At 48.0% G+C, this 17,061-nt stretch overlaps 1 protein-coding gene across 1 annotated transcript in view; it reads left to right on the top strand.

Annotated features, from left to right (window-relative positions):
* The window catches only part of TSPAN15 (tetraspanin 15), a 52,721-nt gene that overhangs the window by 16,362 nt on the left and 19,298 nt on the right, over positions 1-17,061 (top strand). The window contains exons 2-3 of the mRNA XM_054572679.1: positions 11,088-11,273; positions 12,532-12,606. Coding sequence (XP_054428654.1) covers positions 11,088-11,273; positions 12,532-12,606 — 261 coding nt within the window. The remainder of the gene's footprint in view (positions 1-11,087; positions 11,274-12,531; positions 12,607-17,061) is intronic.

Here is a 17,061-nt window from a genome sequence, read left to right as displayed (position 1 = left end):
CCTCCAGCTCTGTTGATCTGCAGAACATTGTTAGCATTGTGGATTTGCTTCCCAGTTTCCTTGGGATGCAGCAGGAGGTGTACAATACCACGTGAGGAGACACGTGCTGTCCGGCCACCTCACTGCTGGCCATGCCAAACTTGACCGCCAGCCTTCTGTATTGTAAATGTGCATTTCCCACAATAACAAATGAGTAAGCTGTGGGGTGATATTGGAGCTGTGTGAACACTCTGTTGGGCGAAAGAACATTTGAAAGCAAATCCGAGCATGTGACTCCCCTGCTTACATTATTCAAGTGATTTCCCTATTTCAAATTCAAAATATATTGAGTCTGCCCACTTTGCGCCACCTCTGTGCCTGCTGTCGTCTGGGCCAATGTCATCTCCAATCTGGGTTACTGCAGTGGATTCCCGATTGCTCTCCTGGCCTACGTTCCCCAGTCTGTTCTCCATATAGTAGGCAGAGTAGCTCCTGGGGAAATCAAAGTCAGATCAGATCACTGCACTGCAAACTTGCAGGGCCTTCCACGCACTCAAAGCGAAAGCCAGAGTCTTCCCAGTGGTTTGTAAGGCTCCACCTGATCTGCCCTGCCCTGCCCTGCTTCTCACCTCGTCTGCACTCACTGCCTCTGTCCGCCTGTAGCAGCTATTCCTTGAACTCATGGATGTGTTCCAAGGTCTTTGTAATTTAAAATGACAGCCTTCCTGGCTTCCTTTCCTGTTTTGTTTTGTTTTCTTTTGTGTTTTATTTCTTTATAACCATGACATACAGTGTATTTTCCTTTTTTGTCTCTTCTCCAGCTAAATGAGTTCCACCAAAGCTGGGACTCCTGTGTTTGATTCGCTCTGTAGCTGCTCCCCACCGTCCTGCTGAAGCAGCTGCTCTCGAAGTGCTCCAGGAGTCCTTGGGAGGGTGGGTGGGGGATCTGTGAAGTCGTAGCCGTTTTCATAGTAACACTAAGATGTTACCCGCCTTTCCCACTCTCACCCTCTCAGGAGTGTACAGTGGAGTGTTCAGGGGCGTATGATGGTGAAGAGGCGCAGACTGATTGAGGAGTGGCTAGGAGCATCCAGCTGTCTTTTCATTAGCCAGATATTGAATCTGCAAAAACATAAAGCCCATGCTAATTTTTTAAAGTTTTTTTAAAAATTTTTTTTAAATAAAAAAGATGCTATTTATGTTAACATGTAAATCTATGGTTATTTCTAAATGAGTTACATATTTTCAATATATCTTTTTAAATGTCTTATATAATAAATAAAGGAATTGGTAGATATAATACATAAAAACAAAAGTTCTAGGGTCCTCAGAATTTTTTAAGAGTCAGAAGGAGCCCTGCCTGGTGTGGCTCAGTTGGGTGGGTGTCGTCCCACAAAGCAAAGGTCGCTGGTTCCACTCCTGGTCAGGGGTCAGGGAATGTGCCTGGATTGTGGGCCAGGTCCCCGTCCCCAGTTGGGGGTAACCAATGTTTCTCTCGCACATCGATGTTTCTCTCCCTCTGTTTCTCCCTCCTTTCCCCTCTCTCTAAAAATAAATAAATAAAACCTTTAAAAAAAAAAAAAGAATCAAAATGAGTCCTAAGACCAAAAACTTTGAGTACAACTAACTTAACCTCTCAATAAAGGGGTGTTAAATGACTGAATACACTTTTTGATTTAACCTGAGAGACCAGGCCTTGGTGGCCTGGCTTCTGTGAGCCTCCCCGGCCACCCACCTACCCCATGTACTTGTCCTTGGCTCCAGCTATGCTGACCTGCTGTCCCGGAGTGCTGTCCCGGAATACCGTCACGGGCCCCTAAAACCCTTGTCCACTTCAGAAATTTTGCCTCTTCTTTACATGCATTAAATGGATTCAGTTTAAACATCACCTCCTCCAGGAAGCCTCCTTGATCTCACTGGTCTTGCCCATGGTTTAGCAATTCCTCCTCTCTGCACATTCAATAACTTTTACTCTAGTGTTTCCATTTCTGCTGCATTTATTGGTGTGTAGGTGTTCTTAGTACACTGAGCTCCTCCAGGGCTGGAACTAGGTCTTACCTTTTTACTCCCAGTGCCTGGTACACGACAGGCACTTAATAAATGTACGTTGGACCAGCGTGTGTGGCCTTGGAATTCAGAATAGGGACTCCTCTTTCCCTGAATTATCCTTGGACCAAAGTGCCCGTAAAGGGGAAATGGTTTGTGGCATCTGATTTGAGTCTTGAAATGTCAGTGTTACATCAGGACTACATCTTTACTGGGGAAAGAGAAGGAACATTTATTGAGCACCTGCTCGGTGCCAGGACCTTTTGCTCGGCATCTTGTCTCAGGGGCATTGTGGTTCATTAGACCACAGTGAACTGCCATGGGCCCCGGCCACTTTCCATATGGCTTCTGTCAGGAGAGTGTGGTCTGGGAGCCGAGCCACCAAACTTCCTGTGAATTTCTGGGACTAACGCATCTGCATAGTGTGTGCAGCCTGTGAAATTGTTTAGGTCAAAGATGGTATGTGTGTTGCTGGGCTCTGCCACTATGCCCTGCATGCAGTAGGTAACAAATGCCTGGAATTATCTGTTCAACGGGCATAGTTAATACTATAAATATCAGTACCAGTGAGGGCTTCCCATTGCTGACTTCACAGGTGATCGAAAGTGGAGAGGGATTCCTGTAGCTGGGATGATCCAGGGAGACTTCCTGGGGAAGGAGGGCTTTGAGCTGAGCTTTGGAGGATGGTTATTAAGCCCTTTTGACGTTATTATTTCCAAAAAACTGTGGGTCTCCTTTCCAGTGCTGCTGTGGGAGGCAGTGCTGAAGGCGCATACCCCTGTTGAGGCTGGGCTGAGAGGGGCTTCTCTGTGCCTTGTAGGGCCCTTCAGATGCAGAAGTGTGACATCCCTGGACCAGGTCAGAAAGCATGGAGAACTCGGGAGAAGGGAAAACACAGGGCCACCCACACTCTGCTGATGGCTGGGGATCTGCGCGGAGCTGTGCAGACAGGAGTTTTCTGGAGTCCCGGAGCAGTGAAGGGACTCTAAGTGTTGTCCTGGCTACCTCCCTCCTTTTTGGAGCAGAGAAACGGGGGCCCAGAGAGGGAAAGTGACTTGCTCAAGTTGAATGGGAGCTAGTGACAGAGCTGGGATTAAAGCCCACGCCCCTCCGCTCAGTGCTCCTCCAATGCGGGATGCTGCCCCCTTTCTTCTTTGCCTTTTGGCCTCTGTGGAGTCATGAGCCTTTGGAGTGGTCTCCAAAGAAGAGTTTACATTCTTTGAGGCCTTGTTCATGCCAGACACTGACACTGTGATCTGATTGCCTCCTCTGCCTTCCAACCCTAGTTTAGGGGCAAAGAAATGGCTTAGTTCAAATGTGGGATTTTGTGCAATGGGAAAGGAGTAAACCAAGGGATGGATATATATATGGCAACTTGATTCTTTTTTTCTTAGATATAAAACTAGATCTAACATCGAAAAGCAAGTGGCATGAGATAATAAGCCCTATTGTTGCCAAAATCGTATAGAGACTGCCCTTAATTTACGTGTGTCCAGCTCGGGCAGGTGTCCCCTGGGAGACAGCATCCTTGGCTGTGAGGCATCACTGCCTTCTGCGCCTCCTGCTGGAAGTCCCTTCATCTCTCCCTTCCCTTCCCCGGGGCCCAGGCCTCTACTGCCTGCTTGCTCCCTTTCGGTGGCTCCCTCCTTTATAGTGGCTTCTCCCAGCAGCGCAGAGGGCCAGGGAGAGGTAAGATCACGGGGGACACTCTCTTCCTCCACCCTTTCCTGAAACTCCTCTTGTCCTCACTTTGGGTCCCATGGGGTAACTCCTACATTATCTCTGGGAAAAACGCAGGCCAGGGGAAGACTGGGAGATGCCTGCTTAGTTCCTGGGGGACAGGCTTCGGCTCTGAAAGGCTGCTGGGACCTGAAACGGAAGCCATTGTCTAGAACAAAGCTCCTTGTCACCTCTGTGCTCCTGTGTCTCTTTTTAAAGGAACAAAATGGGATACCTGGGCCCTCTTACCTGCTCTTGCCAACAGCTTGCAACCATGAGCAGTGGCGCTCTTTTTAGGCAGTGGTTTGGCCCGGGGCGTGCTCCTGAGTGCACCCCAGCAGGAAGCAGCTCCACGCCAGCCCTGCATAACTCTTCATCTCTGGAGTCCCTGAGCGCATTTGCCAGGATCCCAGTCTGCATTCATCATTCCTAGCCTCTCAGCTACAGCTGCAACGCGAGGCCTAGGATGCTGTCTGTGGTGGCCTGAGCAGGAAGTCCCCACCGCCAGAGCCACATGTCCTGGGTGCATCCCAGGGAGCGCTGGCTTCTGTTCTGATTGGCCTCTGGCTAACGAGTCAGCCTGGCTTGAGGGTGGGCCTGGGGCCCACCTAAGGCTGAGATCTGGGAAAATAATCACCCAGATCCCATGAGAACCACAGCCCTGGGAGGCAGGTTCTGATTCTTGGTTCAGAAAGAGAAAGGCCCAGGAAGGGAGAGGAGTATGTTGGGTACAGGTGATTTGCTCTTGACTCCTCTTTTTCTCTTGGGTATTTCCTTGGTTTTCAGAGTAACCATGAGTCACTCTCATCCTTAAACCTTGGAAGGCTCTGTTGTGGAATGGGACCACCAGCGTTTCCTCTCTGGGCTGACAGGCATGTGAAGCAATATCATTTCTCAGATTCATTTCAGCAACACAGATATATTAGGCCAGTCCCTGGGCTGATGGAGGGGCCAGTGGTGTGGAGTTTAACTGCGCACCCTTCAAGGCTCAGCTCCCATGGGCCTTCTCTGATTTCCCGGGAGGATGTGACTCCTCTGCCTCTTGTTTCAGAATAGCCTTATCAGTCATTCGTTATACCCTTCCCACCTGCCTGCCCCCAAACTTCCCAAGGAGAGTCCAGGCTTGGGCAGCTCTCCCCTCCTGGGCTTCATATGTTTGTGGGTGTTCGCAGTTAGATAGTCCACTTCGCCCTGGCTGGGTTGAATAGCTGGGGCTTGCAAAGTTCCCAGCTTAGGTCTTTCACAGCTTGGAATGTGCTGTGTGTGTGTGGGAGTCTTTATTTTTCATTTTGCCTTAGGAATGTGGAAGATTGTCTAGAGCGAGAGAGAAAGTGACAAGATAGACCTCTCAGGAGCTTCACAATATGGAGAACAGATAGTATGTGGGAGTGTTTTAAATCAAGTTTCTGTCACCATTGGTCATCGGAAGGGAGCAAAACAGACTGGTGTGTCCACTTTGCTTCTTTTCTACAGGCCGCATTTTCCACCCCCAGACCTCGCTGGAGGGCCTGCTCAGGCGAGCCTGGGAAATACTCCCCAAAGTCTCTCCCTAGCTCCGCCTAGAAGCCACAGAAAAGCTTGAGGGAAGTGTAGAGAGCACTCTCATTAGAGAAATCATAATGAAGAAGACATAAGCAAAGAAGCAATGAACTGTGCTGGTGGGCAGAAGACCTGGTTCTGTTCTGTCCCAAAGGGGTCTACGGATTCCATGCGGCTGCAGTCGAACCTCTGCAGGTATGTTCATGGAACTTGAGAGGATGATTCTAAAACATATAAGGAAGAGTCAAGGTCCAAGACTATCCAGGACACCTCCAAAGAAGACAGGAAAAAGGGACTTGGCTTACTAGATGCCAAGATATGCTCTAAAAGTAGTCACTGTGCTATGGAAGCTTGTTTAGAGGTAGATTTACCAATGGAAGAGGTAGGGAGCCAGAAACTAACCTAGGCATATGTGGAACCTTAGTGTGTGACAGTGGGGTCATGGCAGGTCAGTGGGACAAGAGGACCTGTTAATAAATGGCATTCATTACATTACAAACCAAAGCAGGCTGTCTCAAGAGAATGGATCAAGGATTGCAATTAACCAACTTCTCTGCACTTGATCTCCAGTTTTTAAAAAGAAGTCCAGGGTCATGCAGAGTTGACAGCAAAGTACCAGTGTCAAAGACCAATGACTAGCTTCTTTGTTGGCAGTAGGAGGCAGCCTCTGCTGCTTTCCCCAGGCCTGGCTTTATTTGGGGTTGGAAGACGCCCTGTTCCTCAAGCTCAGGCTGCCTGCGCTGGGACTGGGGCCAGGCCAATGGCACTGAGCTTCAGGGCTTCCGTAGCCTAGAACGCTGCCCTGCAGTCCTGCCGGTGGGCCTGGCACCCTCCGGAGGGGACAACATGGCCCCTGTTTAGGTTGGGTTGGGGGCACTGTCGGCGCCTTCTGGACCTGGTTTGTCCTGCTTTAGGGACAGGAGGGGTGGGACAACAGGGACTGAGCTTTCTGAGATTGTTTTCTCCTGAATGAAGTCAGTGAATATTAATTGAGCCATTTCTAGCTAGTGGCAGGATGATTAGGGCACAGGATTTTTTTATTAATAAAGTAAATAAAAACTTTCAGAAGGCAACAATGTGAGAGTGGTAAGAGACAGCACCCAACGTGAGACACGTTAGATCTGTGCTGTCCAATGTGATGACCCCTAGCTACACATGGTCAACTTTAAAGTAATTAAAATGAAATAAAATTAAAAATTTAGTTCCTTAGACACACAAGCCACATTTTAAGAGCTTGTTAGTCGCATGTGGCTAGTGGCTACCATATTGAATGTTAGCAACATCATAGAGTATTCTGTTGGCACCTTTGTGTTTGCAAAGACTTTTCAGAACAGTTCTCTCCCAGGTCTTTGCAGAAGGCTGGTCGGGAAGCCTTACTGGCAGGACAGACAGACAAGATTTCGTTGTGAATCCTGATGACTCTGCCTCTCCCATGGTTCATGGTGCTCATTGAGCCTGGTCTATAAAGTGAGACTCGTCATTTCTGGGATGTGTGAGGGAGTATGAAGGTTAAGGGAGATGAGGCAAGTCGAGCACTTTGCGGGATGCTGGTACAGCATAATCATTCTATCAATGGCAGCAGGCCTTACTGTACTACAGGTGAAAAAGGAGGCTCAAAGAGGGAAGTGGCGTGGCGAAGGCCACTGAGCTAATAAATGCCAGGCTCAGAATGCCAACTCCCGTCTCTTATCTTGCCTCTACTGCTCCTGCCAGCCCCGATCTGGACAGAAGAGCTGTGTGGAGTGCGCTGAGTAGGAGGCAGTCTGCAGGGTGGGCTGGGCCCAGGGCCAGGCAGCATTGGCCTGGGGCAGAAGCGCTGATGGATGTGAAACCCAGGGTTTTCCAGCTGGGTGCAGGAATGCTGCTAGTCCTGTGTTATTTAAAATCTCTCTCAGGCCTTGGAATTTAGCTCTTCCCCACATCTCTTCACGCTAGAAACTCAGAAAGGAGCTTTGTTCGGGCCCAACAAAGCCCTGGAGCCTTGAGTGCCCCATGAGATAGTTTTAGAATGAACGAAACTGTTCTTGGGGCCTTCCAGGAACCACCGTCTCCTCCGGGAAGCCCATCCTGATTTCTGACAATTCCTTCCTTCCCCTCACTTTTGTTCAAATTCCCAGAGTCCTCTGTACCTCTCCAGAGTCCGGATTGTTGCTTGCTCCCCATAGACTGAGGGGTTTATTCACCTTCTTTGTGCCAGGAACATATCACTTAGAGGTTAACAGAAGTAAAGGTGTGACCCTTTTTCCATCCCCAGTTGAAAGACCCCCTGAATTCCATCCATTGGACCACAGAGGTCATTTGTAGCCTCTCTCAATCTCCCCTCCCCCAGTCTTACCCCATGTCTAGCCCTGGGATCCCTTGTCAAGGCCTGAAGCAGAGTAGGTGCCTGGTTTGTGCCTTTTGTAGTAAAAAGGGGCCGTTCAGGTCCCCTCTGAGTACAGACTTGCCCCAGCTGGGAGTGAGCCAGTCAATGGAGGGGACCAAAGACCAGATGCCTCCTGAAGGAGGAGACACAGGTCCTGGGATGCCTCACAGGGCCTCCTGCTTCCCAGCAGCTGCATGGAGCTGGGCCTCTCCCTGCAGAGGAGGAAGGTGGGTCCCAGGCTGCAGGGCTCAGAGGGGACTTTCAGGCCCCTTTCATGCTGGGCTGCAAGGCTCCTATGCAGCCCGTTGAAGACACCATGTGGTTTGGAAAGCCTGGGGCTTTGGGCCTGGCCTGTAGTTTGCCAGCAGCATGTTCTTTCCCACTTTGGCCCCAGATGGGCATGGCCATGTGCCCCTTGCCCACAGCCCTGTTTAGCTGAAGCTGTCCTGCTTGACAAATAGTCCATTTGCTTCCTGTGCTGGAGCTGGAGGGGCTGCCAGCCTGGTAAAAGGCTATAATTAGCAGAGAAGAGTGGATGTGATTGCACACTGGCATTGACAGTTAATTTTATATTCAGACGGAAACATAAACTGATGTCATCAGAGAAGTAAATATCATTTAGAAATCTTGCAGTTTCTGGGAAGGGTTATGCTGGCCTCTCCCCATGCCCACTGCCCTGAAACATTTGATTGAAGAGCCCACATCAGCCTGACTATGTGGGGAGCCGCTTTGGGGGTTGCCTGCCAGGCCTCTGGGAGGGCAGGGGTGGCAGCGCCTCTGGGTGGACCAGGAGAAACAGGCCTGGGATGGCTGGGCGCACAGTGGTGGGGAATTCAGGAGGCCTGGGTTTGCGTTTGCTGTGATAGCTTTTCCTACGGCTGGAAATGTGGCCAGGCTGACTAATGAGGAAAATGCGATGCTTTGCAACAGGAGCGGGGTCCGAGGAAGTTTTGTTTCCTGCTGCAAGGCTGTTCTGGAGTGGCCCTGGGGCTCTGGGGAGCTTGTAAAAACAGAAGAAGCCACTGACTGCGCTTATGGAGAGGGCTGGGGGCAGTTCTGCTCCGAATTGGGGCCAGTGACAGCTCCAGTGTTTTGGAGATGGTTTCCAAGGCAGGATACCTTCCCTCAAAAGCGAGGGGGACGCGGGTAGGGATGAGGGAGGGACAGGCTAAAGCTATGGCCGCCCGCCCGAGAAGAACTTTTTTTTTTTTAACAACAGGAAACATAGAACTCTCAAAAGTGTACGATTCAGTTCTGAAAATATTAATATGTTCTGCTGTTAGTTCAGTGACAACATCAGAATTACTTTTCATCAAGATAGAAAATCAAACCCCACCTCTGCAGCCCTGAAGTTCACCTAGTCCTCGCATATTTAATTCATTCCCCGACCTGGGCTCTGAAGACTTCACTTCTCTGTGGGGTTCTTCTTCAACTGTAATCCTCAGCTTTGGGGTGGAGGGATATCTAGGCTCTGTGTCTGGCTCAAGGTTAGGATGAGTGAGTGATTCCTTCTAAGTGCAGTAGTTTGGAAGAGGGGGACTTAGCTTTTTTAAGCTGCTTCCCTTGTTTTCAGAGGACCCACAGGGCTTAAGTGGACCTTGAACAATGATTTCACCATGTTCTGGGTTTTGGAGCATGAACTGACCAGATAGTCTCTGGCTATTTCTCTGTCAAAAGTAGATTTTATTTCCTATGATCACCATTTTCCTGTGTAGGGCTCTGTGTTTGTGTGTCTTGCCTTAGAAATTTTAAAATTTATCCAGGTGGGTAAATTTGATGACATCATCTTACAGGTTTCCTCATATGGACAACATGTTAATCAGCGGCTTACCTCCGAGTTCATCAATGCCTTCGGTACCCCGGGGGGGTGTGGAGGCCCCGAATCCAGGATTATTTTTTCAAACCAAGGGGGTGGTGCTTAGCTATGGATGACAGCAAACTGCTGGGCCTGAGGGTGAGGGCCATGGCTTCCTGGTAACCCTCTGTTTCTAAGTACGCTTGGTCTGTTTGACTTTCGACATCCTTGTCACTTGTCAAAGCCTAAGCCTTAAGGGAAGCAGCACTTCCCTTTGCCCAGGCCAGTCTTGGCCCTCTTTAGAAGGAAGTGGACGGGATCTACCTGGAGGGCATGCTATAGCCAGGTTAGGGCCAGGGTGGACCAGTCACCGAAGGGACAGCCTCCTCAGGGTTTCGGATGTTGACTGTAGGGTGTCTGTGCTCATGGCATATCTTGCCATCGTCTTGTCTGTGTTATCCTTACATCCTTTACTGGGACAGTGGCCGACAGCACCATGGCTTTCGTTGCCACGTTGCCTTCACTCAGTGGAGAAGTGCCTCTAACGATTTGCCCCCGCCCTCAGGATGTGTGGCCCAGGAGGTCAGACTCCTTGGACAGGCAGGAGACTGGGTGGGCCGCATTGACCCGAAACCCAAGGGGGCTCTTGTTGGGAAGCCCAGCTCACATCCATTCAACGGACATTGATTGCAAATGCTGATTGTACTTCCTAAATGCCAGAACTGTATGTGCTGGGTGCTGGGGATGCCTGAAATAGTTGAAAAAATCCCTCCTGGCACGGAGCTCATATTCTTGTGGAGAAGACAAACAATTAAAAAATAAAAGGAAAAAGGCCATATGTTAAATGCTGGTTAAGTGCAAAGGGGGAAAAATGAACGAGGGAAATGGGATCAGGAGTTTCAGAAGGCAAGATACTTTTAAAATAAGACGGCCTGAGAGGCCTCACTGCGCACAGGTGATAATTGAGCGCGGGCAGGAAGGGGGAGAGGGAGTGAGCCACGTGGATTTCAGGAGGGAGAGCACCCCAGGCAACAGGGGCAGCCCGTGCACAGGCCCAGGTTCTCTGACCCTCTAATGGGCATTTCCCCGACTCACCAGTACTTTTCTCTAAATTTCCAAATAGGGTCTACATTAGTTTGCAAGGGCTGCTACAAGAAAGTACCACAGACTGGGTGGCTTAACCAATAGAAATTTTTTGTCACAGTTCTACGGCTGGAAGTCTAAGATTAAGACGTTGGCAGAGTTGGTTTCTTCTGAGGCCTCTGTCCTTGGTTTCTAGGTGGCTGTCTCCTCCTTGTGTCTTCACATGGTCTTTCCGTTGGGTATGTCTGTGTCCTAATCTTGTCTTACAAGGACAACAGTTGTAATGGGTTAAGGACTGCCCACTTGACTTCATTATAACCTAATCCCCTCTTTAAAGGCTCTGTTTCCTAATACAGTCACATGCTGGGGTACTGGGCTTAGGGCTTCAGCATAGGAATTTTAGGGGAATATAATTCAGCCCCCAACAGGTTCCCTGCACTTACGGTCATCTGGGGCAGGCCCCGCAGTGGCAGGCACAATAGCCCTCAGATAAACTCTTTGGCGGAAAATCAAGTGACTTCTAGTCCTTCTCATCGCTCACGCCCTGTTTGCTTGCTGCAGCTGATTGGGACCCTGGTCCTGTCTGTGGGGATCTATGCAGAGGTCGAGCGGCAGAAATATAAAACCCTCGAAAGCGCCTTTCTGGCCCCGGCCATCATCCTCATCCTCCTCGGAATCATCATGTTCATCGTGTCCTTCATTGGTGTGCTGGCCTCCCTTCGTGACAACCTGTGCCTTCTTAATGTGGTGAGTCGGCTGGTGTGTGGGGGGTCCTTGCAGTCCTCGAAAGAGGTGGGGAGACGGAGACTGTCCCATGGTCTTCAGGCAGCTCAGTTTTTTCAGTCCTTGCCTCGAGCCAGCTCTTCTGGAGGGTTTCCTGGATGAGCCTATCTGTCCATGTTGGCCCAAGAATGCCCAGGCCACCTCCACTTCTACTATAAAGGCTGATTTGGATGCAGTTCTTCTTGCTTACTTACACCCTGTGTTGGTTTAGACTCTCAGTTGAAATTGGGAGTAACCACACTCAATCCAACAAGAGCAAGCAAAACCAAAAACGTTGGTAGTGAGTTCTTAGTTCATAAAACCAGCGAACCCTCACAGGGTCCAGAGATGTAGACAGAGCCCTTGGGCTGTCTCTCTTGCTCCCAGCCGGGTGCCTGGCATTGACTTCACTTTCTCTTTGCAGCGGTCATCAGCAGCCTCAGGCCAACAGAGTCCTTGTGGCTCTTGATCCCAGGGAACCTGTCTGGGTAACTCCAGCCAAAGTTCCGGGACTCTGAAGGGTCTGCCCTGGGGTCAGGGGGTGAGATCAGTTCCACCTGCCTCCCTTACTGTGGGGTAAATGATGGCTTCCCAAAGCTGGGGGTACCAGGTGGGCAGATGCATTTGCTTGGCGCCCGCATGTATGATTGACCTCATTCTCTTCCTCATGTGGGAAGTCCCTAAAATCCTCTATAAGCAGGGCCTCAGGGCTGCCTGAGGCTAAACCTTGCTGACATCAGTTTGGACAATGCCTGTTCTGCAATAAAGGTAGGGATGGAGTTCATATCCTCTAAGCCTCAGACATCCCTTTGCCCACTCTGGGGGTCTGGGAAGCCAGTTCTGAGGGGCTCTGCCCACACAGCTGGAAATGCTGCCCTTCCCCGCCCATTCAGCCAGGCCAGTCCCCTCTGCTTTGGGGTAGGCGGAGCGAGGACCAGCTCTCCTGTGGGAGCTGGGGAAGCAGGGTGTGTTTTTCCATCTAGATCCTGCTGAGGAGCCTTGGGACAAATCTCAATAACAGTCTGGCTTGGACAGCTGAGTCACCCTTCCTGACCATTGGCTCCAGAGATGGGTTTTCCCTCAGAATGTCTGTTTACATCCTGTGTCCTCACAGGAGGAAGGGGCGACAGGCCCAGCAGCAGTCAGAGCTCTGACGGAGATGATTCTCCTGGTTGCACTTGACCTTGGATCAGATGGCGCTTCCGCTACCCCTCAAGGTGAATCTCTGAATTTTGTTTTTCAGTTTATGTACATCCTTGGGATTTGCCTCATAATCGAGCTCAGTGGCGGCGTGCTGGCCTTGATCTTCCGGAACCAGGTGGGCCTGTGGTGCATTAATCAGCCCCGAGTATGCTGAGCACCCGCTGTGTGTATCCTGGGCTGTAATACTGGGCATGTGCGGAGAGGAGGGCACGCAGTTCCTCGTGGAGCAATTGTTTTGCTGGAGAGGTGGGCACTGAAAAAGGAAGCCGGAGAACAAGAAAACAGGGTGATGGGAGAGGGCCTGGGGTTCAGGTGGGGAGGACGATAATGAAATAATGGAAAGGAGCCTACCAGGCGGGGCTCAGAGGGAGCAGAGGTCCAGGCAGAGGGAACCGCTGAGGCAGAAGGGAGCTGGACACATGTGTGGACCAGTGTGGATGCCACTTGGCTGAAGGACATGAGTGATGGGGAGGGATGGAAGGTGGAGTTGGAGTGCCGGCAAGTGCAGATCACGTGGGTTCTCAGGACCCGTGGTTTAGGGCTGGGAATTTTCTCTACTGGCAGCGGGAAGCCTTTGCAGAATTTTATGGGGGAGATGATATGATTTGCTTTACATTTTACTCACTGCAGAGGGGGATGTGGGGAGACCAGGGATGTGGAGTACGTGTTGGAGGCAGCGTCGACAGGACTTTCTTGTGCTGAGATATAAGGAGGAGGGCAAAGGAAAGGATGAGAGGGCCACGTGCTGTCAAACCCGCTGGAAGGTTTGCAGAATCAGGGCCCCTGTGAGCTAGAAGGGTTCTCAGGACTCCCGGTCTCCTAGCCCTTCATTTGAGGCCATGTAGCCTCATACTAGCGGTGTGACCTTGGGAAAATACTTAACCTCTTGGCCCCTAGGTTCCTAGCTCATGGAGTCTGGGGTGAGGATTTGATGAGAGAATGAATGTGAAGAACGTGGCATGGTCCTGGCCCCTACTGGACCCTCATTACATGTTAACACTTTTGTCCTGAAGCAGAGAAGGGACTTGGCCAGGTTCCCATAGGAAGCTAGTGGCTGAGTGGGACTGACTGCCAACTCAGAGATCCGTCGTTTCTCTCATAAATTCCTTTGTCTTTCTACCGGCTGTGACAATGGAGGCAGGGCTTGAGGAGCAGGGCCTGTTTATGGAAGCTCAGTTCGCTCTGCCCACTCTCCTGCCTCCACCCCTCGCCGCCCAGACTGCTTGGTTCCTGACAGTCCTGGGCATCACTGTGGGGTGGGTGCCTCGGGGCCGTGGCCAAACTGTCTTGTCAGAAGTTGAACCCAAGGCAGCAGTCACGCTCCTAGACACCAGATTCCCAGACACCAGGTTGTGCCGGTCCCTCAAACGAGCCAGTGACCAACTCCTGCCACACTCTTCATGCAGTTTGGTATTCAGCTGGTATTCTGGCCCAGATGGGAGCAGGGAACAACCTGTTCTGCCTGGGCTTCCTATGTGTGGGCCTTAAACCACAGGTCTGTCTGCACCCCTGGAGGCCAGGGGCCTTCCTGTTTGATGAGCCCGAGGAGTGGGGAGGGGAGAGTCCCATTATATCAATGAAGTCAGGGAGGCACAGAGAGGTTAGGAAGCCCTCCCAAGGGCACACAGCAAGTCAGAGGCAGCTCAGTCTCTTCTTTAATTATTTTTTCTATTTCTTCCACCCCCCCAGAATTATTGGGGTCTAACTGACAAATAAAGTTACAACATATTTAAACTCTAGAGGGTGATAATTTTATATATGTATACATTGTGAAATGATTACCACAGTCAATTAACACACCCATCACCTCACAGAGTTAACTTTTTAGTTTTTAGTGAGACTGCTTCAGATCCATTCTCTTAGCAAACTTTAAGTATATAATACAGTATTATTAACTCTAGTACCAGGTTATATATCAGACCCTCAGAACTTATTCATTTATAACTGAGTGTTTATACCCTTTGACCAACATCTCCCCATTTCCTCAACCCCCAGCCCCTGGCAACTACTTTTCTACTTCCTGGTTCTACAGGTTTGACTTTCTTCTCTTCCTCCTCCTTCTTCCTCTCCCCTCACCCCCTCCCCTTCTTTTTTTTTTTTTTTTTTAAGATTTTATTAATTTATTTTTAGAGAGAAGGGAAGGGAAGGAGAAAGAGAGGGAGAGAAACATCAATGTGTGGTTGCCTCTTGCGTGCCTCCAACTGGGGACCTGGCCCATAACCCAGGCATGTGCCCTGATTGGGAATCAAGCTGGTAACCCTGTGGCTCACAGGTCAGCACTCAATCCACTGAGCCACACCAGCCAGGGTGTCCCCTTCCTTCTTATACCGTAAGTTATACCGTACTATTTGTCTTTGTCTGGCTTGTTTCAGTCAGCATAGTGTCCTCCAAATTCATCCATGTTACATATGGCAGGATTCCCTCCCTTTTTTTGTGGCTGGATATATTATATTATGCTATATATATCATAAACAATATAATATAAACATTGTCTTTTTCTTTATCACATTCATCTGTTGACAGACACCTAGGTTGTTTCTGTATCTTGGCTGTTGTGAACATGGGAATTCTCTTCATGGCAGATAGCTCTTTTAGATAGCGATTTCTTTTCCTTTGGCTATATACCCAGAAGTGGGCAGTTTTTGAGGAAACTTCATACTGTTTTCCATAATGCTTGCACCAATTTACATTCCAACGAACACTGTCCCCTTTTCTCCTCACCAACATTTGTTACCTGTTGTCTGTTTCTTAATGGACATTCATGTGAGATGATAGCTCATTGCGATTTTGATTTGCATTTCCCTGATGATTAGTGATGTTGAGCATCTTTTCATATACCCGTTGGCCATTTGTGTGTCTTCTTTGGAAAAATATCTATTCAAGTCTCAGGCCAATTGTTTAATCAGATTTTTTTTTTCTTGCTGTTGAATTCTAAGGTTTTTAAAAAATAAATATTGGCTATTAACCCCTTATCAGATATATGATTTGTAAATATTTTCTCCTATTCTGTAGGTTGTCTTTTCTTTTTTTTATCATTTCATTTGCTGTGCAAAAACTTTTTACTTTGCTGTAGTCCCACTTGTTTATTTTTACTTTTGTTGCCTATGCTTTTGGTGTTAGATCAAAATCATCATTACCAAAGACCAATGTCAAGGAGCTTACTCCCTATGTTTTCTTGTAGAAGTTTTATGATTTCAGGTCTTAGGTTTAAGTCTTCTATCCATTTTGAGTTGATTTTTGTGCATGGCATAAGATGAGTCCAGTTTCGTTCTTTTGCATGTGGATACACTTTTCTCAACACAATTTATTGAAGACTGTTTTTTACCCATTGTGTATTCTTGGTGTCTTTGTTGAAAATTAGTTGACTATATATGTGTGGGTTTGTTTTTAGGCTCTTTATCCTGGTCCACTGATTATGTGCCTGGTTTTATAACAATACCACACTGTTTTGATAAATATAGCTCTGTAATATAGTCAGAAACCAGGAAGTATGATGCCTCCAGCTTTGCTTCTCTTACTCAACATTGGGGTCTCCTGTGGTTCTATACAAATTTTAGAATTTTTTCCTATTTCTGGGGAAAATGCCATTGGAATTTTATAGGGATTGCACTGAATCTGTAGATCACTTTGGGTAGTATGGACATTTTAAAAATATTATTTCTTTCAGTCCATGAACAAGGGATATCTTTCCAATTATCAGTGTTGTCTTCTGATTCTTCCAGTGTTTTACAGTTTTCAGTGTACAAGTCTTTCATATCTTTGTTTAAATTTATCCCTAAGTATTTTATTTTATTTGATGTTATTGTAAATGTTATTGTTTCTTAATTTATGTTTTTGGATAGTTCATTGTTAGTGTGTAGAAATACAATTGATTTTTGTGTTTTTTTTTTTTGTTTTTTGTATCCTGCAACTTTGCTGAATTTATCAGTTTTAACAGGTTTTTTGTTTTTGGTGGTTTTTTTTTCCTGGAGTCTTGAAGATTTTCTGCATATGACAGCATGTCATCTGAAAACAGACAATTTTACTTCTTTCTAATTTGGATGCTTTTGTTCCTCTTATTGCCTAATTTTCTCGCTTTGATTGGGACTTCCTGTACTATGCTGAATAGAAGTAGTGAGAGCGGGCACTGTGTCTCTTCCTGACCTTAGATGAAAAGCTTTTGGCTTTTCACTTTTAAGTATGATGATAACTGTGGACTTGTCATGTATGGCCTTTATTATGTTGAGGTACATTCTTTCTGTATCTAATTTGTTGAGAGTTTTTATTTTAAAGGATGTTGAATTTGTCAAATGCTTTTTCTGCATCTATTGAGATGACCATATGATTTTTATCTTTCATTCCGTTAATGTAGTGTATCACATTACTGATTTGCAGATGTTGGAGCATCCTTGCATCCCAGGGATAAATCCCACTTAAACATGATTTTTTAACGTTCATTTTGGTTTGCTAATATTTTGTTGAGGATTTTTGCATCTGTGTTCATCAGGGATATTAGCCTGAACTTTTTTTTCTTGTGGTATTCTTATTGGTTTTGGTATCAGTGTAATGCAAACTTCATAAACAAGTTTGC

This window comes from Pteronotus mesoamericanus, unplaced genomic scaffold (genome assembly GCF_021234165.1).
Source record: "Pteronotus mesoamericanus isolate MK-2021 breed Mesoamerican mustached bat unplaced genomic scaffold, CSHL_Meso_final contig_24, whole genome shotgun sequence".
NCBI lineage: Eukaryota > Metazoa > Chordata > Mammalia > Chiroptera > Mormoopidae > Pteronotus > Pteronotus mesoamericanus.
The sequence above is the reverse complement of the archived record's forward strand: the minus strand, read 5'-3'. Positions and strand labels throughout refer to the sequence as shown.